Below are 23,987 nucleotides of genomic sequence, written 5' to 3' on the forward strand. Positions count from 1 at the left end.
ATGGGGCCAGCGCCCCACTCCTTTGAGACATAGGCGCTGCCCTACAGCTTCTTCTTGATAACAGGCATCCATATACATTTTATATGTTCCCATATCTACTACTAGGTACTAAAACTGTTTCCCTATATTTCAACCTTTTTTAATACATTAAATAAACGCTCTTTTAGTTTAAATCGGAACAAAGGAGTTATTTTTAATCTGACCAGCAGGGGGCAAACTTCACCCAGGAATTGCCTTGCCTTCAATTGGGTAGAGCTTGGCTGTCTACAGACAGGATGGGAGGCAGGTTTTCATCTTTCTACCAGATGCCTTATTGATGAACTATGGTGAAGGGAGTTAAATATTATCTGGTGTGACCTAAAACTCCATAGTACCAAGATTTAGGTGCCTGGGAATTCTTGCTTGTCTTTAAAAGAAGGGAGAAAATACATTACCTGCTAATATATATTGGACGCCAAACACATCAATGGCAAGAACTAGGAAGTGAGGGGAAGGGCGCAGAAACTTCAGCTTTTAGGGGAGATTGAAATGAGGATAAATCTATTGGACAAGGAAAACTTCAGTGCATGAGAAATACCTGGCTTTTAATGGGAATGGTAGGCATGGGGACATCTCAGAGCAGAAGGACCCCAGTTATCCAGTAAACTACCTGACACTGAAGGGACAGTGTAACCATAATGACAGTGAAAGATGGCTCCTTTCCTCTGATTAGGGTCTTCAGTGTGAAGGCACAGGTAGTGGGTCACACATGTATAAAGCAGAGCCTTGGTTTGGGATTTGCTAGTGACATGTTAGATGATCTGGGACACACTGCCTCCTATCTTTTATGCCTTGGTAAAATTTACATCAGCGAGATTTGGAGGCAATTGTGAAATTTTTATTGGACATTTTTAAATTAAGAGGGCAGAAAACCTTTCAAGAAAATGGCATTTTGATTTCCTTTTTCTCCAGAGGAGGGAGTGCTACATTTTAAAATGTCAGGTAGCTTTGGCACCAGTTTAGTGGGGACCTCTGCTCTCCTTTTGCCAGTTTGTCTTTATGCATTCGGCCCCTGGCTGCAGGACACCTTCTCTTTTGTAATGGGAGCCATGTGAGTGGCTTGCTATGGCTGTAGTATTCCTCTCCCCTGCAACAAGTTGTAACCATTTGCCCAAACTCTGCATTCCTCTCCAGATCAGAGGCTGTGATCCAGGAGGGATAGGCTGGCAGAGGGCCTTCCCTGGGGCAGCCCAGGCTCCAGGTGCCTGGCACTTTGGTCTATTTTAAGCTTATTCTGCCTTACCGCAGAGAGGTGAGTCTAGGGTCCAGTGTGTGCCGTGGATATTAAGAGACTTCAAGGACACTTCCCCCCCATTTATCCCAGTTATGTCCCCTGCTAAAATAGGTTAATGGTGGCTAATTAACCACTGAACATTGTCATGCTGCATGAAGATAGCATCCTGGCTGTTCTCTGAGCCGTGGTACTTTATCTCCATTTAGATCTCTGCAGTATTACATTAAACTCGAGAGAAACGTTTTAACTGAGATGATGTCTACATTAGGGCTGCCTTTTACCCTTCAGCATATAACCCGTGTAGCAGCAGTCGAGGCCTTATATCTGGTGCTGGGGAATCCAGGTTGGTTTGAGGTCTCTTCCCCAGAGGCTGGCGGAGTCCTTGCACCTGGGGTCATGAGCACTTGTTAGTCACACAGACATAACCATGTTCGTGTGGATTCCTGGTCATGCTAGCCAGACCAGGCCCGCAGTGCAGCAGGAAGGACAGAGGAGACAGACCTGCAGGCAGGGAAGGTTTTTTACATCATAACACTTTTTACCATCAAGACCCTCCTCCTTCCCCCTAGAGAAACCATGAGGAACCAAGTTCACCATGGTCTTGTGTGACTACAGACACTGGATTCACCAGTGGGATCAGCTTATCCTCAAATTATGCACTGAATGTCACTATGGGCTCCACATGCACAAAAAGAGGGATTGCATTTGGGCAAAAGAAATTTGAAGAGGAGGGAAAGGTGACTTAGCTCGACAGGATCTCTTTTTTGCCTTAATGTAAGCTGTCATGCTATAAATAAAACATGCATGTAATAAATCACAGGACAATTAAGCCAGCATTAACTACCATGTTGTCAAACCTGACAAAGCTATAGCCTGCTATAGGTTGACCACATGTCCCTGTCCTGGAAATTATTAATTGGATTTGAAGTGGCATCTCTACAAAGAGCGTTTCCCACAGTGTAGAACTGCCTGTTTGTCTCTTTCTGTAGAGGTTATGAACTGAGTATTGGAGTTAGACAGCCTGGGCTTGCGTTCTGGCCCTACCACTTCCTAGGTAGATGGCCTTAGGCAAAGTACTTTACCTTTCGAAGCCCCAGTCTCTTCACCTGTAAAGCAGAGCAAATTAAATATGATAATTAAATAAGATGATGTTTACTACTATATAGATATGCTGTTGGATAATATGGTAGTAACATGTAAATACTGTAATAACAGTGCCTGGTGCCCAACAAGCTCAATAAATGTTGACTGTCGTTATCAGTAATCACCTTCCTTATGACAGACTTGTCAGGGTGATAGGGGCAGCACAGAACTCCTGGGAATGGGCTTTGCCCTGAGAGTGGACAGTGGATGCACCAAGCCAAGGAGGACAGACCAAGCATAGCCAGAGAGAAGCTGGGATGAAAATCGGGAAGGGACTAGTTGAGTATGCAGCTGAGGTACTGAGCTTTAGATGAAGGTCACAACTTCATCTGTATGTCCTTTACCTGAGAGGCTGAGGTTTCCAGAATGTGGTGGCTTCATGGCTGAGCATTCTTGGCAATTTGGAAAGGACCAAACTGAGCTGGCTGTGATTTCCCCTTTGCCAAGTCACTGGCCAGGTCAGGCACGGTACTCATAGGAAGGATGAAGCCAGTGTGTCCTTACTTCATCGCCCATCTCTACAGGCGGAGGTGAGGGAGAATGTTTATTCTCATTGTCCAGAGTTCAAGCTTCATTCTGCAACATGGCCAAAGCAATCAGTGAGTGATGGAGTAGCTCTTAAAAAGAAAGCTGGCATTTAATTAACTTTTCAAAGTGCTGGTTCAGCAACCTCTATGTTTTACATTTTGAATATTGAACAAGCATCTCTAATCGGATCTGAATTGCTCTGGGCCTGGCTTGGTGGTGAGCACCTATTTTAGTTTCTGTGAACACCATGGACTCAGGTGTGAATTCAGGAACTCTCAGGAATGGAGGCTTCACCATGGACCATTCAGGCTCCTTGCTTTGTCTTCCTCCCCTCAGCCTTTAAGTCAAGTCCATGTTCATTAACACTTCTGTTAAAAGGAAGTAGGCAAGTCAGAGGAGAAGGCAAATAGGTTTCAGTTCTGCTGCTTAGCAACTAGAGTGTTCAAGTCTAATATCTGAAATAAGATTTAGGGCAATAATTCTCATCTCTGTCACTAGGTCCCATTTCTAGAAGTTATTGCCTCAAGGGGCTTGGGGATGAGCCTAGCCCATGTCTGGGTGTGATTCTCTCGTGCACTGCTGGTGAAGTACTACCAGGTTAAAGGATTCTCTCCAGCTTTCAATTCTCTGTCTGTGCTGTCTTTCCTTCCGTAAACAGGGCAAGTCAAGAAGGGACTGTCTGCATAGCAAATCCAAACGGATGTCTGGGTGCCGTGGGGACATTAGAAAATCAGCGAGTATCTGCTCTTGGAGAGGATTGGGGTAAAGGGTTTGGAATCTAGGGTAAGTCAGGAGATAACAGTTTCTGGTTTCATCATCATAACTAGCTCTGTGATTTGGGCTAAGCGCACAACGGCAGCATCCAGTGTCCCTGCCCATGTATCAGATGGAGCTACTAAAACCCCTTTTGCCTCTTCTCTGGAGCTCAACTGATACAGTGTTAGTAGGTGTGAGTCTTTGAAGAGTGTCAAGTAGTGCTCTGTGTCAGGTGGGCCTCCCAGGTCACTGCGGTCATTGTCAGCTTCCCAGACCCTCTTCTGGGGAAGGAGGCGTGTGGGCCGTGGTGCAGTAACAGGCAGCCCAAGATTGCTGACCTCAGCGCTGCAGACCATCTGCCTAGGCGGGGGCCAGGTCACACAGGCCACATCAGTGACCTCAGCTTCCTCAGAAGTTGGGAAAGAAACAAGTCTGTGAGGAAGAGGTGACCCAGAGCCCACAACACAATGCTTTACCTCGGCCTCAGTCTCTGTGCAGTCCACGGCAGGCAGGACTCAGCCCCAGATCCTTCTCTGGTTACCTGCCCTGGTGGGCTGCGGTAGACCACTGTGTTTTAGATTTTGGTTTGTTTGCTTGCTTGTTTTTGAACTGTTGCCAATAATTTAAAACTGCATGCAATGTGGTGACTGGGCATGTGTGTATTCTAAAACTGGAAACAAAAAGTTTACATAATGCATACCCTTAACTCTCTGTAGTATACTCTTTTCTATGTTATTTATTTTATTATTTTTTTTTAATTAAATCATAGCTGTGTACATTAATGCAGTCATCGGGTACAATGTGCTGGTTTTATATACCCTTTGAAATATTTTTATCAAACTAGTTAACATAGCCTTCACTGCATTTTCTTAGTTATTGTGTTAAGACATTTATATTTTACACTTAATAAATTTAACATGTACCCTGTATGCTATTTAAAAAGAAAGAGAGAAAAAAAAAAGCTCGTGGTGATCTAAATTGATTTCAGGACTCCTAGTGGGTCAAGACCTGTAGTTTAAAGAACGTTGTGGTATATTCAGTGTCCTTGAGGTGGTTTGTGGCATTGTGTTAGCATGAGGTGAAGTAAGTCTTTGAAGTGGGGTTTTATTTCTGTATGATACCTTGGATTGCATTCCTGAGATACATAGACAAATTTGCGTATTCACATGTATATAAAGAACACACCCTCCGCCAATTCCCCTAAAATATCCCCCCTACTTCATCTTCCCTTTGCTTTCCCACATTCAGTAGCTGCATAGCATAGGAAGTCATCCACTTGCCTCCAACTCCTATAAGAAAACCAGCAGTCCACATCCAGTGATTAAGAACTAGTTCTGCCCCACCCAATGTTAGGGAGCCAGAGGGGCCCAGAGCTCAGGTTCTCCTAGCCCAGGTCCAGTGTCACCAGCCTTTTTATTTGAAAGAATCCAGAAATCTAGATCTTTGTACACAATCTCTCAGTTTTGGCAGTGAATTCACATTAAAACAGACCAAAACAAGAAACAAGCAAAAGCATGACTCAGACTAAACTCATCTGCAGGCTAGAAAGGCCCAGAAGCAACCAGTGTTGCGTCTGTGACCCAAGTCAGAGAGGCAGGGTGCTCCATCCCACCAGGCCCTCTGTCTAGCAGAACCTGCTGTTTCTGGGGGAGAGAGAGAGGGAGAGAACACCACCTGAGGGCATCCCTGCTGCCTATCCTGGAGGACTCCATTTCGATCTCTCTCCCTCCTCTGGGGAGAGAAATAAGATGGGGGGGTCCTTGGGCTCCCCCTAGAGTGAGAGAGAACAGGATGTGGGCTCAGCCGCAATTAAGCTGAATATTAAACTCATCCCCCTTTTGGATGTTGAGCGGATAAGTGGCAATTAACCAGCCTTCCCCTAAAGATTAGCATCATCATCGTTTCCTTCAGACAAAATCGCTGCTGCTTTTGCCATGGCACGTTGTGTAGGAAGGAACAATTTGGTCAGAACTCCTGAGGGTAATCAGAGATGAGTATGTCTCTTGTGAACACAAGGAAGACACTAGCCTTGTCCACCTAGCCTCGGCCGTCCTGTTATTCTTCATTCAAGCACTTCTACCGTTGGTGGCATAGTAGCTGCATCCTTTGCACAGGGAAAGCACAGAGACAAGCCGAGGCAGTGGTCCTAGGGAATGGCGTGAACTGGGAAAACAGCTTCTGTCCTCCTCCCCCTCCACCCATGGAAGGTGGCTTTGGTGGCTGCTTGACAGACTTCTAGGATCTGTTTGCCTTGAGACAGAGCATCCAGCAGTGGGGATACCCTGGGCACCCTGCTGCAGTTTCCCTGTGGTGTCTCTCATTGCCCTTCTGTCCCTCCACTCTCCTGCCTCTAATTGCTCAGTCTCCTTACCCTGACATTTACAAGTCAAAAATTGCAGCCTGGGAGATTCCCTCAGAGTTGTTACATCCTATCTGTCCTATTGGACCTACCCATTCTTTTCTCCCTCCTCACTTTAGCTATCTTTTTTTTTTTTAAGTGTTGGGATCTTGCTATGTTGCCCAGGCTGGGCTCAAATTCCTGTATTCAAGGGATTCTTCTGCCTCAGCCTTCCAAGTAGCTGGGATATACATGTCTACCACCATACCTGGCTTGCTTTCTCTTTCAAAATAGTACAGTTGATAGGCTGGGTGTAGTGGCTCATACCTGTCATCCTGGCACTCTGGGAGGCTGAGGTTGGTGGATCGCTTGAGCTTAAGAGTTCAAGACTAGCCTGAGCAACAGTGAGACCAAGTCTCTAAAAAAAAAAAAAAAAGAAATAGCTGGTATTGCAGTAGGTACCTGTAGGCCCAGCTACTCTGGAGGCTGAGGCAAAAGGATTACTTATGTCCAAGAGTTTGAGTTGCTGAGAGCTGTGCCACCATGGCACTCTATCAAGGGTGACAAAATGAGACACTGTCTTAAAAAAATAAAAATAAATAGTACAGTTGATAGAGTAAATTTCATGCAAAATAGTTTATTTAAACTTGACTTTAATTTATTTTTTTTCAATTGAGAAAAATTAATGTGATTATACTTGTGGGTGGAGTTGTTTGCATTTTCCAAGAATTGCCTGTTGGCTCCCATGCAGCTCCTACTGGCTGTGTCTTCTCACACTTCCTGCCTCTAGGCCATTGTGACATTGTCCATCACATTGCCCACGCTTATCCTGGTGCTAGATTTCTGACTTACAAGGGTTCATTTAAAACATATAGCAACTTGTGTTGTTGTGGAAATTTTCAGACATATAAAAATGTAATCACCATATACCCGACTTTAACAATTAACCATCTTGCCAATCTTAATTAGAAGACTTTGGATCAGTCTTTCTCAGAGTGTCAGTAGTAACCTACTTAGATTAAAATTTTAAAATGCACATTCCTGGACTCTCCCAAACCAACTGATTCAGAAATCTGTCACTGCCAGGCCCCCCAGTCTATATGTCTAACAGACTCCCCAGATGGTTCCCATGCACACTAATGTGTGAGAACCCTGCCTTAGACAAATGGACTTGTGTCAGCCAGGCTTTCTGTTCTCAGAGAATCTCTTAAGGTGTGCTGCTCACCCAATATCATTCACAAGGTCTTCTGGTCCTTTAGGTGGAGGACACAGAGAAACAGTGCCTGAGCCTGCAGCCTGAGCTATGCAGCCAGCGCCCCCATTTGCTCCCGGGAAGGCTGCACATGCTAAGAGCACCAAGTAAGACTCAGGGCCTCAGACGTCAAGCAATGCTCTATAAATTAGTCAATTAGTTGTTGAAAGGAAGAAGGACACCGTATCATCTGCACCCATTTGAATTTTAAGCTTCTGGCTTAGCCTGCACTTAAACTCACTGTTTCACTCGGAGTTATGCTGAAACAAGGCTGTGAGGAGGCACTGCAGTGTCTGCCATCTGTCCAGCTGGTGTGGGCCTCGGTCTGCAAAGAGGAATTCAGTCAAAGAAAGCACCTGTGATGAACTGACTGGCCTCACTTTTGAAACCCTTCCCCAAGACACTTCCTCGGAGCCTGAGACTAGTAGGTTCTCACATAAACCTTGTGTTTTCTTCTCTTCAGGTTCGGAAAGAAGGGGTCTGAAGAAGTAGAAGAGTACGTTTCCACTGTTCTTATGGTATCCTACGGTAACCTTTGTCAAAGGGTAGTCTTGCCTATCTTGAACATAGCATTAAAAACTAAAACAGTATAGGGCTGCGCCGGTGGCTCAGCGAGTAGGGCCCTGGCCCCATATACCGAGGGTGGCAGGTTCGAACCCAGCCCCAGCCAAACTGCAACAAAAAAATAGCTGGGCGTTGTAGTGGGTGCCTGTAGTCCCAGCTACTCAGGAGGCTGAGGCAAGAGAATCACCTAAGCCCAGGAGTTGGAGGTTACTGTGAGCTATGTGACACCATGGCACTCTACCAAGGGTGATAAAATGAGACTCTGTGTCTACAAAAAAAAAAAGACAGTATGAATCTGGCCATGGTCTATGGCTGGAATTACGCCTACTAAATCAGAGGTTTAGTTATTGCTGCTTCTTCAGCTGAAGGTCTAGACTGCAGCATTCCCAGCCATGTCCTATCTCCCACCTTGTGGTTTGTAGAATTGCATGCCCAGATGTCAGGGTACAGACCCGCGCCTTCTGCTCCAGTGATACAGATGGGCAGAAGCAGCACCAGCTTCCTAGCCTAGCCTTCTCCTAAGATGTACATTCAAACAAAGGAAAGATGGAGTCTGCCTAAGGGTGGCTGTGAAGGCAGCGTGGGGGGAGGGGAGCATTCCCGTCATAGTCTGGGGGATGCCGCTCTCTGGGGATGGTGTGTCCACACGTGACAGACCCAGTTGCCTTATTAGGTTTGACCAAGTTGACAAGGAAGGTGGGTCCCGGGATATTTTTATCTAGGAGAAAGAATTGATACAATAAAAATTTGAGTTCTTTTCTGTGATAGAAATTCATTTTTTCTCTTGTTCTTTTTTGGGGGGCAGTTATCGCCTAAGACAGCAGAGCCTGGATAGACCAGATGACGGAGGAGGTAAGAGTTCCTTGGAGGAAGTCAAGGGCTTCTTAGAGATTCCCCCAGAGCACCCAGAGCATTTCATGGGCCTCAGCTGCACCCCGTTTGCTGCAGCCCTACTATAAACATTTGCAGTGGTCTCATCACACACCGTGGTTCACACTTCTAACTTGCTATCTGCTGCTGCCTCTGCCTGGAGTGCCCTCCCCTTCCTTATCCACTGATCCTGCTTGACCTCCACGACTCAGCTGAAGCACCACCTCCTCAGAAAGGTTTTCCCTTTCTATCCCACTCCCTCTTTGACTCAGCTCCCCTTTCTCAGTGTTCCTTATACCCTCTTTGGCAAACCTCCATTGTAACATAGTGTAGCTAATATGTATTAGGTGTTTATAGGCCAGAAACTGTTTACCAGTTTATATAAGTTACCATAACCCCTTAGTGCAATTGTTATCCCCGTTTTACAGTTGTGGAAACTAAGGCATGGAGAGGTTAAGTTGCCCAAGGTCACAGATCTACTGAGTGCCTAGAGCCAGGATTTGAGTACAGTTAGGATATATCACTTTAACTCTTTGAGGGATTGATTGGTTTTCCTACCAGGCTCTAAGCTCCTAATGGCAGACCCCAATGCCTTATTTATCTCTAGTGCATGACATAGAAAAGTTGGTTCATGGCTGACTGTATAAAAGAGGGGAACAGGACTAAAAAGGTAAGCAGCCAGGGCATAGTTGAAACCTGTGTTCAGAACACAGGGAAAAAAGATGAGGTTTATATGTATCTCTAAAATGAAATCCAATCGGGAGATTATGCTTGGCACCTAAGTTACTAAAGACTTTTTTTTTTTTTTGTGACAGAGTCTCACTATGTCACCCTCAATAGAGTGTCGTGACATTACTGCTCACAGCAATCTTAAACTCTTAGGCTTAAGCGATTCTCTTGCCTCATCCTCCCAAGTAGCTGGGACTACATGTGCCCACCACAAAGCCTGGCTATTTTGTTGTTGTTGTAGTTGTCATTGTTGTTTAGCTGGCCTGGGCCGGGATCGAACCCACCAGCCTCGGTGCATGTGGCTGGCGCCGTAACCACTGTGCTACAGGCATGGAGCCTAAAGCCTTTTTGAACCCACACATATGTATACCATTTTCACACTCATTTCTTTGTGCAGATCCTAGTTTCTGTCTGGTATCAGTGTCTTTCAGCCTGAAGAACTTCATCATTTTTTGTAGAGAAGTCCTATGGCAACAATTTTTTTTGCCCTGTTTGTCTGAAAATGTCCTTATTTTTCATAAGATATACAATTCTAGGATGACAATTTTTTTTCTTTTAGTACTTAAACAGCTATTTCATTGTTTTCTGGCCTACACTGTTTCTGATGAGAAGTCAATAGTTTTCTTATCTTTCTTCCCCCATATGTAATATGTATCTTTTCCCCTCTAGCTGCTTTTAAGATTTCTTTTCCTTGGCTGTGCATGGTGGCTCACCCCTATAATCCTAGCATTCTGGGAGGGTGAGGCACAAGGATCCCTTGAGCTCAGGAGTTGGAGACCAGCCTGAGCAAGAGTGAGACCCCATCTTTACTAAAAATAGAAAAAGCAGCTGGGCATTGTGGTGGGCACCTATAGTGCCAGTTACTTGGGAGTCAAGAAGGAGGATTGCTTGAGCCCAGGAGCCTGAAGTTGCTGTGAGCTAGGCTGACTCCATGGCACACTAGCCTGGGGCAGCAGAGCGAAACCAACCAACCTCAAAAAAAAAAAATTCTTTTCCTTTGTTAGTTATTTTCAGCAACTTGGCTATGACGTACCTTTGTATGGTTTTCTTTGTGTTTATCCTCCTTGAACTTCTTGAATCTGTGGATTTATAATTTTATATCAAATTTAGAAAAATTTAACCATTATTTCTTTAAATATATTTTCTGTCTCTCCTGCTCCTTCTGGGACTTCAGTTTCGGGTGTGTATGTCCACGTGGGTCATTGAGGCTTGGTGTTTCTTGCTTTTCAGTCTACTTTTTCCTCTGTTCCTCAGTTTGGATAGTTCCTACTGTTGTGTAAGGGGTCTTTTCTTCTAAAATATCCAATCTGCTATTAATGCCAGGCAGTGAATTTATTTCAGACAGTGTATTTTCAGCTCTAGCAGTGCTGTTTGGTTCTTTTCTAATATATTTTCTACTTATCTCCTCTTTTGTTCATGTTTGCCTTTACTCTTGATAGTAGCCCTTATACAGGGTGAGTATCCCTTATCTGAAATGCTTGGTACCAAGAAGCAGTTCAGATTCCAAATTGTTTCAGATTTTGGAGTATTTGCATTGTACTTACTTGGTCAAATATCCCAAATCCAATATTAAAAATCTGAAATCCTCCAGGGAGCATTTTCTTGGAGCAGTGTCCTGCCACTCAAAAAGTTTTAGATTTTGGAGCATTTGGATTTTGGATCTAAATGTAGTAGTTAGCTGTTTTCAAGTTCTTTTGTTGCTAATTTCATCATCTCTATCTCTGAGTTTGTTTCTATTGACCAATTTTTCTTCTGATTACAAGTCATAAGGCAGTCCCCAAGTTACGAACATTTGACTTAATGTATAGCTCACACTTACAAATGGAGGCTATTACAGGTAATAGGTACCTTTTCCAACTTACATACAAATTCAACTTAAGAACAAACCTGCAGAACCTGTCTTATTCGTAACCTGGGGACTGCCTGCTTCTTCACATGATTAGTAGTTTTTCATTATATGCTGGGCATTGTGAATGTTACTATTACATGTTGAGAGTCTGGATCTTGTCTTCGTTTTAAGAATCTATACAGACACTCCTGTGTTTATGGTGGGGTTGCATCCATATAAACTCATTGTAAGTTAAAAATATAATGTGAGATGAAAATACTGTAATGTGTATGTTTATGCATTTTCAACTTATATTTTCAGCTTATGAATTTATCCACATGTAATGTCATTGTAAGTGGAGTGTACTGAGTGCTTTTGTACTATTGTAAAGTCAAGAAGTCATTGAGTCACAGCACTGTAAGTTGGGAACCATCTATATTTATTTTCATAGGGAGTCAATGTATTTGTCAGTCAACTTGATCCTTTTGAAAATATTTTTTAAATTTTATTAGGACAGAGTGAGAATTATCCCTAATATAATAAGGTGTCTCTCCTGAGTGCATAGTAGTTGTTCAGTAAGATCTCTCCACTCTGGCTAGGTGGAGCCAAGCATCCTCCCATTCTGTATAAGCTCTGGAGATGGAGCAGCCCACACCTTCTTGGTGGTGATTCTTTGCCCATCCTTGTAGAGTTTCCCCCTACTGAGGCACAGCTTTGTATATCGTCTGTTTAGGCTTTGGGGCTCTTCCTCGGCACAGCTCCCAGTTGTTCGATGCTTCTTGGATCCAGCAGCCTAAGCCCCTCTAAACTTTAGTCTCTCTCTTCTCAACTCAGCTAGACCTCCATGCTCTGTCTGGAGTTGCCCCTCACTCTTCCAGAGACCAGGAAGTACCTTAGGCAGAAAACCAGGTGACCTGGGGCTTACTTCATCTGTTTCCCTTCTCTCAGGAATCAGTCTTGTGTTACCTTATGTGTCTAGAAACAGTAGTGTTGTAGATTTCCCCCCAGTTTTCTAGTGGTGTACTATTGGGGGGGGGGATCAAGTCTAGTACCACCTACTTGCTTGTGGCTTAATGTGTAGTCCAAATCCTTCTTTCAACACCTTTGAGAAAGGATTCATTCTGTAAAACCTATAGAATTACCTGGTAATTGCAAAATGAGAGAGAGGGTCAAAACAGACATTTATGAAATATTCTGGGATGGTGGTTAAAATACAGATTCCCAGGCCATGCACAAATCAAAAGGTGGAATTGGGGCCTAGATCTGCATCAATTTAAGTAAACTCCCTAGATAAATATTTGGCAGTCCTGCCATTGTGTCTCTAAAAACCAGGACTGAGGACCAGGGAGGATGGAAGTTATGTGAAGAATATTTCTACCTCAGCTTATTCTAGAGGGGTTTTAAGGTGAAAGAGTACTCCTAGAGGTCAGGAAACCCAGCCACACTCTAAGTCTTAGTCATAGCTTATAAGCACATTCTCATCATTTTCCAGCCGTTTCCTTGCTTTCTAGTATCTCTTCTTGCCAGATATTCCTCTTTAGTTCAACCCACTAAACTCCTTTTAGCTCCCAGACTTCTCTACCTACTAATAATTCCCAATGACTGTATTTTTTATTTTTTGAAACAGAATCTCACTCTGTTACCCAAGCTAGAGCACCGTGGGGTCAGCCTAGTTCACAACAACCTTAGAATCCTGGGCTCAAGCAATCCTCCTGCCTGAGCCTCCCAAGTAGCTGGGACTATAGACATACATGACCACACCAGGGTTTTTCTGTTTTTAGTAGAGATAGGGCCTTGCTTTTGCTCATGCTGGTCTTGAACTCCTGAGCTCAAGGGATCCTCCCACCTTGGCCTCCCAGAGTACTAGGATCCCCAATGACTGCATTAAATATGGTACCTTACATTTCTGTTTCCAGAGTCTATTATCGCAGACTTGTACCTAGGATGTCTTCTGCCAGTGCCAGACGGGCAGCTCAGGGGTTGGTGGCTGCTAGCCATGCTTTTGATCGGTCTGTCCTCACAGACCGTGCTTCTGCCACTGGCTGCATAGTGCAGCAAAGTGACACTCCAGGAGTGTGGGCCCAAGGACTCAGGAGGCAGTGTCTCTGTTGGACATGAACAGAGCTGGTATGTGGTTAAGGAGCAGTATATGTGGAAGCTGTACTGATTGGAGTGGTATTCTAGAGCCTCTCGTTTGAGGCAGGGAGAGGGAGACCGGTGATAAAGGCAGGTGATTTGTGGTGTGAGGACCTGGTCCATCTTGAAGGAGCCTAGAAGTAAGTATAGGGCAAGTTGCCTCCTGCAGTACATCTTTTTTGGACAGCTTCAGTTCCCAGTTGCTCATGTATTATATTTGTTCAAAGTCAAGAGACTTTTAGGTAAGAATACTTTAAATTCAGGAAAAAAGATTTTAGAGTTCTAGGGCAGAAACTTCCAAATGGAAACACAGGGAAACAAATTCATGGTCTATGGAAGGTTCACCTCCACTGCTATTTTTCTCCAGGCTTTCCCCCCACCCTCCCTTGAACCTCTTTCCAGTTCCCTTCAAAAGACTTCTGAAATCCTACTTTCTCCACTTTTTTTTTAATGTGGAAATGGTACATTTAAAGGAGCAACTGTTAAATGTTATAGCAAACCCTCTGAATACTAAAGTCTGTATACATTATAAATGCCTATAATTAGAAGTTTGTACTGACTGCCTTTGTGGCATCATCACTTTAAGATCAAATTGTTTGGCCAGATTCCCTTGGTGGTTCACACCTGTAATCCCAGCATTCTGGGAGGCTGAGGCAAGTGGATCCTCTGAGCTCTGGAGTTTGGAGTTCCAGACTAGCCTGAGCAAGAGACCCCACCTCTACTAAAAATAGAAAAATTAGCCGGGTGTTGTGGTGGGTACCTGTAGCCAGCTACTCGGGAAGCTGAAGCAGGAGGATCTCTTGATCCCAAGAGTATGAGCTGTGGAGTGTTGGAGTGTGAACTCTGATGCCATGACACTCTACCCAGGATGACAGAGTGAGATCTGTCTCCAAAAAAAAAAAAAAACCAAATTATTGCAACTTTAAGAAACTCTGTGGGTGATCTTGTCTAAACCTGTCATTTGACATGCTAAGCTATTGAGGTTTAGAGATTGTTATTCAGAATAGCCGGACACAGACAAAAAGTCTGGTCTTCAGTTCACGGGAAGACATTTCTGCTCTCATGCTCCTGTATCCACCAATATCACTGTCATCATCATTTGTTAAACAGACTTTACTGTCTACCAGCTACATTATGTTCTCATTTAATTCTCAAAACAAATCAATGGGAAAGTCAGTTAAAATCAATTTTGTTGAGGTCTGGTTTATATGCAAAAAACTGTTTATATGCAAGAAACCATATGTAAGTGTACAATTTGAGTTTTGGCAGGTGTATATATCCTGTGAAACCACCACTGCAAGCAATGTACAGAACATTTTCATCACCCCTGGAAGTTCCTCTATGCTCCTTACAGAGCATCCCTCCTCTGTCCCAGCCTCAGGCACCTCCTGATGTGTTTTTTGTACTAGAGAGTAGTTGACGTTTTCTAGAATTTTATATAAATGGAAGCATCAGTATGTACTGTTTTGTGCCTGCCTCTTTTCACTCCGTGTAATGAGGTTCATCCAAGTCCTTGTCTGTATCATTGGCCTGCTCATTTTTATTGCTAAGTAGTATTCCAACTTATGAGCATACCATGGTATTTTCACCTGTTGATAGACATTTACATCGTTCATTATCCTCATTTTAAATTAATGAGCTATTTGTTATTTACTTATTTATTAAAAAATTTTTAGAGACAGGGTCTTGCTTTGTTGCCCAGGCTAACCTTGAACCTTTGGGCTTAAGGTGGGCTTCTCCTACCTCAGCCTCTGAATACTGGGACTGCGGGTTTGGGCCACCACGACTGGCTCATTTTTTTTTTTTTTTTAATTTTAGAGGTGAGCAGACTAAAGCAAAGAAAGGTAGACGTACCCACAGTCACACAACCAGTAAGTGGGAGCGCCAGTATTTGAATATGGATTTTGACCCCAGGGCCTTCATTCTTAGCCTCTGGACTGTAATGAATGGTACAGCCCTTCCAGCAAATCTTCTTCCTTGGGGAGGTTGTATTGATGTCAGCTTGCAGATTTGTAATATAGAGAGCCTAAAATGATTGATAAGATGCTTAATAAAATTTCATTAAGGAAGGAAAGAAGAAAAGATAACTGTTTTCAGAGAACACCTCTAATATTTTTTTCTCCTTCATGAATGTGGATTGTGAAATTTGTGATTTGGCCTTTATTTTGGCTCTGGAGGTTTGAAGCACAAAACCCTTTCTTGTCAGCGAGTATACTTGCTTTTACCTTCTAGGAGGGATGCCTTTTCCAAGGCATAAATCTGTTTTCCGTGCAGTTATGCCTGAGTCCTTTAATGGAAAATCAGTTCATATGTTACACTTCACACTTGACTTAGTCCATTTCACTGTATATGAATGTTTAGAATCCATTATGCAGTAGGAATCATATGTTACATATAACTAGTTTCTAGAATTATCTTTGCTCAGAGAATTACTTGGTTGGCTAGTGGAGGCTGCTCCTTTGAACTTAGAATATCCAGTAGGTGGGGAGACTCCATGAATGATTGTCCTGAGTCATCCATGGATGCCTCTTCAGCAGAGACATTAAATAGATCCTGGGCACCTCTGAGGAAACCTACTGGTTCCCTTAATATTAATAAAATCACATTCAGGTTCTTAGAAGTCATCAGCACAAAGAGGGCCATTATCACTTGAGAAGCAGCTAATCATTTTCTTAGGCTTGGTGGAAATGGGTGTTTGATGATCACTCCCAAAGGAAAAGATTAATCTCAGTGAATAGAAATGAGGGCCTAAGGTCAGGGCCCCCTCCAGGTAGGTCAGCTCCTTCCACCACCAGCCTCAGAGGTCAGGTTTTGTTGAGGGAAGCCAGCAGGCTTTTGTCCAGTACCTCCTGAGGCCTGTATGGCTCCAGAAGCCATAGTAATGATTGAGACAATCCTTGTCCTCCAAGAGCTTCTGATCTGGTGAGAAAATGCCTTCTCCTCTTTTCCCCCCTCAGGAGTCATGTCTCTCTAGGTATATTTCTCAGCAATTAGCCTTCCCTGCTTCATCCATGGTCCCTGTTGCTAATTCTTTCCTAGGCAAGATGCCTTCTCTCTTCCAGCCCTGCTGTCTAGGGAGGAAAGCACTTCCTTCTTTCATTCATGCCTCAGGCTTCCTAGGGAAGAGAACAGAAAAATAGAAGAAGAAAGGGTCTTTGAAAATAGACGTGTTTTCAGCTTGAGAAACAGAGAGCGAGTGACAATTAGAGGTGGCTTTGGAATCTGTTGATTTACCAGAAAGTACTTCATGGGTACTCTCTGCAGAATTGAGGCCAGGTTCTAAGCTCAGGAGCATCTGAACCCAGGCCCGTACCATTAGTTTATTAAGTATGAAATGTCTGATTTCCTTAAGTCCTAAGGTTGACAATGAATATTGCTAACATTTTGCTTTGACAATTCATGGATATGTGTGTGTGTATGTATGTGCAGGTCCATCCTCATTCTTTCAAATGCACATTTTGGCTTATGATCATCTTTTTATTTTTTTAGAGCAATTTTCATGGATGAGTAAAAAAATCCACGTTATTTTTGAATATTCGTTCCATTATGGAACCAGTGCAGCCCAGACTGCCCAAAATATCAACAAAGTATTTGGGGAGGATGTGACTTATGAATGCACAATACTTTGATGGTTTACAGAGTTCTGTTCTTATAATTTTAATTTAAAAAATGAGCCACAGGGATAAGCTGAGACCAAGGTGGATATTGATGATCTGAAAGCTGTAGCAGAAGCGAATCCATCTCAGCCTAGGTGTGAATTAGCAGTAAGGTTTGATGTTACTATTAAATGAGCATCAGAAGAGAAATCATTTTAAAGTTTGCCTTTCTTTGCTGTCATGACATAAAGGGGAACCATTTCTATACTACATTAATGCATGTGATAAAAAATGTATTCTTTTTGATAATCACCAGCCTTCAGCACAATGGTTGGATAAAGATGAAGTACCAAAACATAGTCCCAAACTAAATATTCATCAAAAAAAGCTAATGGCATCTGTTTGGTGGCCCAGCAGTGGTATTATTCACTACAGCTTCATGACATGTGGTCAGCTTGATGACACCAATTGTCTACTACAACCAGTGGAAACTCTGTCATCCACCATATTCACCAGACCTTATACCAACTGACTACTATTTCTACTGACCATTGAACCACTTCTTGCAGGGAAAAATATTCAGTTCTCAGCCAGTTGAGGGAAACACTTTTCAGAATTTTATTGCTACTTGCTCTCTAGGCGTCCCCACTACTGGTGTACACAAGCTACCATAAAGATTGCAAAACTGTGTTGATAGTTTAAGCACATACTTTGATTAATTGTACTGCTTTTCTTGTTTGAGATGCAATAAACTAAACTTTTGATTTGAAATTGTACATTTCAGATTTAACGACCTAATATAAACATGTGAAACAGCAGAAGTGCAAGATAGTAAGGAATAATGAGGCCCATGGTGAAACCAGAGAGGAAATTGCACAACATTTTTTTTAAGATGACAGAATGTTTAAAAAACACTTTATAAACAGAACAAAATGCGAGTTTGATTAGGCCTTTGTTAACAGATTTTCACATCCTTCACAAGACCTTGCATGGCTATGCTCTAAAGCAGGGGTGTCCAACTCCTAGCCTGTGGGCCTCATGCAGCCTAAGCTGGTTATGGAGTGGCCCAACACAAAATCGTAAACTTACTCAAAACATTATGATTTTTGTGTGTGTGAATTTTTGGTGGAACTCGATTGCACTGTTCTTGTATATGAATTTTGTAGACAACAACATCATGTCTCAATGATACATAAAAATAAACATGGGTATGGTGTCGCTGTTTGTACACAAGGGTGGCTTCAGGCTTATAGCAGTGTGCAGCTTCCGAGGTGGTACCTTTCAAGCACAGTCAAATTGACACCATCAGATGTTACGCATGCTTGTGGTAACTTGGCAAGGCAGTGATTATAATATTTCAACCTACTGTCACAACATTAAATGTGTAATGTTATATAGAAGTCAGGTAAGCATTCTTATTTGATTATTAAGAGTTCTTCCATACCTCAGCAGTGCCTTACACATCACCCACCTTGTTTTATAAAATCAGCCCTCCGCCTCACCCTCATCAGTAGCTGATATGTGGAAGGCCCAAGCTTTGCTTTCTGTTACCCTGTGAATTAACTTTCATAATAAAAGCAAATATAGTCTCTCTTATCTATTATTATTTTTTAATCCTAGCATGACTTCTACAATGTCTTTCAAAAGAAAACAGAACCTTCCCCCTGCCAAAAAAGAAAAATTACTAGTGAAGGAAGAATGTTCAGTGAAAAGTGGGCAGATGGTTAATTTTTTGTTAAGGCAAATAGTAATAAGCACTCCACTTAATTTGTAGGGAATTCGTGCACGTTTTCAGGGACTATAATTTGAAAAGGCATCATGTGCAAAAACATGCTGCCAGATTTGCCTACATGAAGAATTGTGTCCTAAAGACAAAATAGCAGAACGGAGGAAAAGTTTGTTTTCTCAATCAAACCTTTTTAAAAAATTTATAACTCAGATGATTTCATTGTGAAAGCTAGTTATGTGGTAGCATATTTAATACCAAAAAAGTCAAAACCATTTACATATGGTAAATTAATTAAGCATGTATGGAAAGTATGGCACGTATAATTTGCCCTAAAAGAAGGGAAGACATTTCTAAAATCAGTTTGTTTCACCAGACTATAGCCAGGCAAATTGAAGAAACTGGAAAATTTATTGAAAGAAATTTGTCAAGTAAAGCTACTAATTTTAAATTTTATGCTTTGGCTATGGATGACAGTACTGACGATACAAATATAGCTCAAGTAGCCATTTTTATTAGAGGTTTTGATGATAAATATAATGTCACTGAAGAAATGGTTTCTTTAGTCCAATCGGAAGAGACAAATCAATCAAGAGATTTATATGTTAAAGCAGTTTTCTTTGTCCATTGTCAACATATCTGGTATAGTTACTAAGGGTGTCCCAGAGATGGTAGGTAAAAAAGAGGGACTTGTTCAATTAATAGAAGAGGATGCATTTGTCACCCCAACTAACATTTGATGAAATATCATTACAAAGTATGTCATAGAAATATATGTGCAAAAGCTTTAAAAATGGATAACATCATGCAAATCGTCAACAACTGTGTGCATTTCCTAAGGACCAAAGGATTGAGTCATCACCAGTTCCAGAAATTTCTTCAAAGTATTGATGCTGGCCATGCGAGGTGGCTCACGCCTGTATTCCTAGCACTCTGGGAGGCTGAGACGGACAGATTGTCTGGGCTCAGGAGTATAAGACCAGCCTCAGCAAGAGTGAGACCTGGTCTCTACTAAAAATAGGAAAACTAGTCAGGTGTAGTGGTACATACCTATAGTCCCAGCCACCTGGGAGGCAAGGGCAAGAGGACTGATTGCTCAAGCCCAGAAGTTTGAGGTTGCTGCGAGCTATGATGATGCCACAGCACTCTACCCATGGTGACAGAGTGAGACTGTCTAAAAAAAAAAGTATAGATGCTGACTATGATAACAACATTTATTTTTCAGAAGTATAATGGCTGGCTCGGCACCTATAGCTCAACCGGCTAAGGCGCCAGCCACGTACACCTAGGGTGGCGGGTCCGAATCCCCAGCCCGGACCCGCCAAACAACAATGATGGCTGCAACCAAAAAACAGCCGGGTGTTGTGGCGGGCGCCTGTGGTCCCAGCTGCTTGGGAGGCGGAGGCAGGAGACTCGCTTGAGCCCAGGAGTTGGAGGTTGCTGTGAGCTGTAATGCCACGGTGCTCTACATAGGGGGACAGCTTGAGGCTCCTGTCTCAAAAAAAAAAAAAAAAAGAAGTAGAATGGCTAAGTCAAGGCCAAATATTAAAAAAAGTTATGATTTGCCCCATGTTAACACGTCATTTATGGTTGTAAAAGCCAAATTGTGCCAGAACTTGACAAAGAAAACTGGCTTACAGATGTAGCATTTTTAGTAGATTTAACTACTCATTTAAATGAGTTAAACATGCATCTCCAAGGTGAAAAGCAACTTATCCATACGATGTTTCAAACCATAACAGCATTCCAAATGAAACTGAAATTATGACAAGCTCAAATTAAGGCAAATAATTCTATGCATTTTGACACATCAGCTAAACACAGTCCTGTGAACAGCGAAAAGTATGCTACCTTGGTTTTTGATTTGATACAAGATTTCCAAGAAAATAATCAATATTTTAGTGCACTTGTGACTCCATTTTCAGTTGACATAAATATGTTATCTGCCAATTTTCGAATGGAATGCTTAGAGCTGCAATCTGACATACAACTTGAAATTTTTTGATCTTGTCTCTGTACTGGACTTTTATAGGTCTTTTCTTCCCAGAGACAGATGATCCATGACTTCACAATCATACCGTATTCATGTCTTCACTTTTTGGCAGCACCTACATTTGCAAGCAGCTATGTTTAAGAAGGCAGCACATTGAAAATAAAATTAGAACCAAAACATCTGATGAGCACCTCGAGAACTCACTGAGAATTGCGACTACTACCATCAGATCAGATATTACTGCATCAGTTTCTCAAATACAATGCCAGATATCTCACTAATTTTATGTTGCCTACTTGCCTTTTACTTTCATAATAAAAAATATCCAAAAAGCAAAGATGTTTTATTACTTAGATATGTGTATTTGCTATATTAGTGATTGCAAACTTTGGACCTGCTCAGTGATTTTAAAAGACCCTCTGAACGGGCCACTTCACAATCAGGATTATTACGTGAGGACTTTTTTGCTTATCTGTGGTGGCAGATATCACAAAAATTAGACCTTTTTTTTTTTGCCTGTCTGCTCATCAGCTTTTGTTAGTGTTCATGTATTTAATGTGTGGCCCCAGACAACCCTTCTTTCGAGTGTGGCACAGAGAAGACAAAAGGCTGGACACCCTGCTTTAAAGCAACACAGAACTTTGTTGGAGAGATAGAACATAAAAGATGAAAGACATTGTAAGAGTTAAATAGCTAAGACTACAGTTTAATGAAAGGTGAAAGTGGCAAATGGTCATTATTAATGGTCACGCATTCAGAAGAGGAAGCAATACCTGTGGACTGAGAACTCTCCAGGAAAACTTGTGCTGGTCCTGAAGGATGGGTAAGATTTCGTTAGCTGGAGAAGAATATGAAAGGCCTTCTGAGGTGAGATGCTGAGTATAAGGAGAGACTCTACGTGGAAGATGAACAAGGAGCTCTCAGTAACCAGAAGAGAATCTGGTTCTGTGGAGATGGGTCCTGATTCTAATCTATTCTCAACTACACATATTCAACCTCCCCACATAAGCTACCTTTATTGAAGTTAGGAAAATTGCCAGTCACCTAATATGCTGATTCTAGGCAGAATCACAGCTATAGCTGACACAATGCTTCGGGGAAATTGAGATTTGTGATTATGGAGAGTAGCTGGAGGATGATGGACAGCCAGAGAGCCCAAATGACCTCAGGGTTCCGAAATTATAGTATAGCAGAACTGATCTGTCCTATTTAGATGACCATCCTTCAGTAGCATCATTACTCATTTTTATTCTTGGAATTGAGTTTCTGACTTGTCCAAAGGCCTTTTGACTTCTGTCATGGAAGGTTGTGGGTGTTAGAGAAAGAGCATCAGATCTGGACTAAGATTAAACCCAGTCTCTTCAAGTTCACACGTCACTCATTCATACATTCGACAACCGAATACTACTGTGTGTGATGTGGTGCCCAGGCTGCCCATTGAGGACAGGAGGGTGAACAAAGCATTCGTCATCCTTGCCCTCTGGCAGTTCATAGCCCAGTTGGGGAAATAGGATTTAAACAAATAGTCACACAACTAAAGTAAGGACACCTTACAATTAGTCCCCTGCAGGAGGGGGTCACTAGGTGGTACGGGGGAAGGTCATGCTGAAGAAGTGGCTTTTAAACTTCAACTTGAGGGAAGAGTAGAAATTTTCAGGAAAGGGGAGTGGAAATTGGGGGTGCGTATGGGGCTCCTGGCAGAGGAGAGCAGACTGTCAATGCAGGACAGTGTCCTGTCTCTAACTCGCTCAGGCCTGTTGAGTCTCCTCCAGGTCTAAAGTCCAGCTCTATCTCTATCCAGGAAGTACACTCTGGATAGAACATGAGACTTTAAAGGTGAACACTGAGAGGCACACAAAGAGGAGAAAAAATCTTCATTTTTTTTTTTTTGAGACGGAGCCTCAAGCTGTCCCCCCTGGGTAGAGTGCAGTGGCATCACAGCTCACAGCAACCTCCAACTCCTGGGCTCAAGTGAGTCTCCTGCCTCTGCCTCCCAAGTAGCTGGGACCACAGGCACCTGCCACAACACCCGGCTATTTTTTCGTTGCGGCCATCATTGTTGTTTGGCAGGCCGGGCTGGATTCGATGTATGTATGTGGCTGGCGCCTTAGCCACTTAGCCACAGGTGCCAAGCCAAATTCTTCATTTTTTAAAAAGAAATGTTCATGTCTAAATAATCTCTGACTACACAATTGAATGTAGAGTCAAATTTCGGATAGTTTATTTCAGAGCTAAGTTCACATTAGAAAATAAATGATGAGCACCAAAATATGTCTTTAAAAAGTGAAAAGTCCCCCTAAACAGGAGCTTTTAAAAAGGCTTCTATCTTTCCTGTGTTTAACTGTTGCCTTTTAGCGGAGCCCAGGACTGGGAGTGGAATTACAATTCCCTCTTCTGTTAGCTCCCAGCTTTTGGGCATGTCCCTTCCCCATTGGAGAGGGCTGTGCTCCTTTGCCTCTAGAGGTCCAGTTTTGACAGAATTGAATACCTCAAAACCTTAGGAATAATAAATCCTTCTGGCCAGCCAAAAAGTGTTTAATTCCTAAAGGACAAGCTGAGTTGAGCCATTTCTAGCCAGGGGTGATCGGGGACTTAATTCCGCAAGTGTAGCAATCTGGATGATCTGAGAGTGCTGAGTTTAAGGGTAATTGCTCAATTTTCTATCCATGTCAACAGGGAAAATAGGTAAAAGTGGCTGAACACAGCCAAGCAGTGAGGCTAGAAGAGATGTGAGATTCTAGGCTGTCAGTGGAATTAGAAAAATGCTGTCTGTAGAGGTCTTCCACTCTGTCACGTCTCTGTTTCTCCCTGTCCTGTTCATCTCGGTCTCCAGTCTTTCTAACGCTCTTTTTGGGCTCTTATTCATTGTTTAATCCTTCTACCATATCCTTCATCCCTTCTGCAAACAGCAGAGTCACCATGAGCCTAAACAGCTTTGTCGTGACGAGAAAGTGGAAAGAATTCTTTAAAAACTGATAAAATTGGAACACTGATGTCTCAACTCCATTTTTGCTTCGTAAACCATTCTCTTATGTTGACATTTCTTCCTTAAGCTTAAATCCAGCGTATAAGACTGCCTAGGTGGCTCAGCGCCTGTGGCTCAAGCGGCTAAGGCGCCAGCCACATACACCTAAGGTGGCGGGTTCGAATCCCCAGCCCGGACCCACCAAACAACAATGATGGCTGCAACCAAAAAAATGGCTGGGCGTTGTGGCAGGCGCCTGTGGTCCCAGCTACTTGGGAGGCGGAGGCAGG

General features: G+C 42.8%; 1 protein-coding gene across 1 annotated transcript in view; it reads left to right on the forward strand.

Annotated features, from left to right (window-relative positions):
- IFT43 (intraflagellar transport 43) overlaps nt 1–23,987 on the forward strand; it is a 115,349-nt gene that overhangs the window by 76,429 nt on the left and 14,933 nt on the right. Inside the window, exons 4-5 of the mRNA XM_012803524.2 lie at nt 7,754–7,786; nt 8,660–8,706. Coding sequence (XP_012658978.1) covers nt 7,754–7,786; nt 8,660–8,706 — 80 coding nt within the window. The remainder of the gene's footprint in view (nt 1–7,753; nt 7,787–8,659; nt 8,707–23,987) is intronic.

This window comes from Otolemur garnettii, unplaced genomic scaffold, assembly GCF_000181295.1.
Source record: "Otolemur garnettii isolate 467f Iridium unplaced genomic scaffold, OtoGar3 scaffold00020, whole genome shotgun sequence".
In the NCBI taxonomy this organism is placed as follows: Eukaryota; Metazoa; Chordata; class Mammalia; order Primates; family Galagidae; genus Otolemur; species Otolemur garnettii.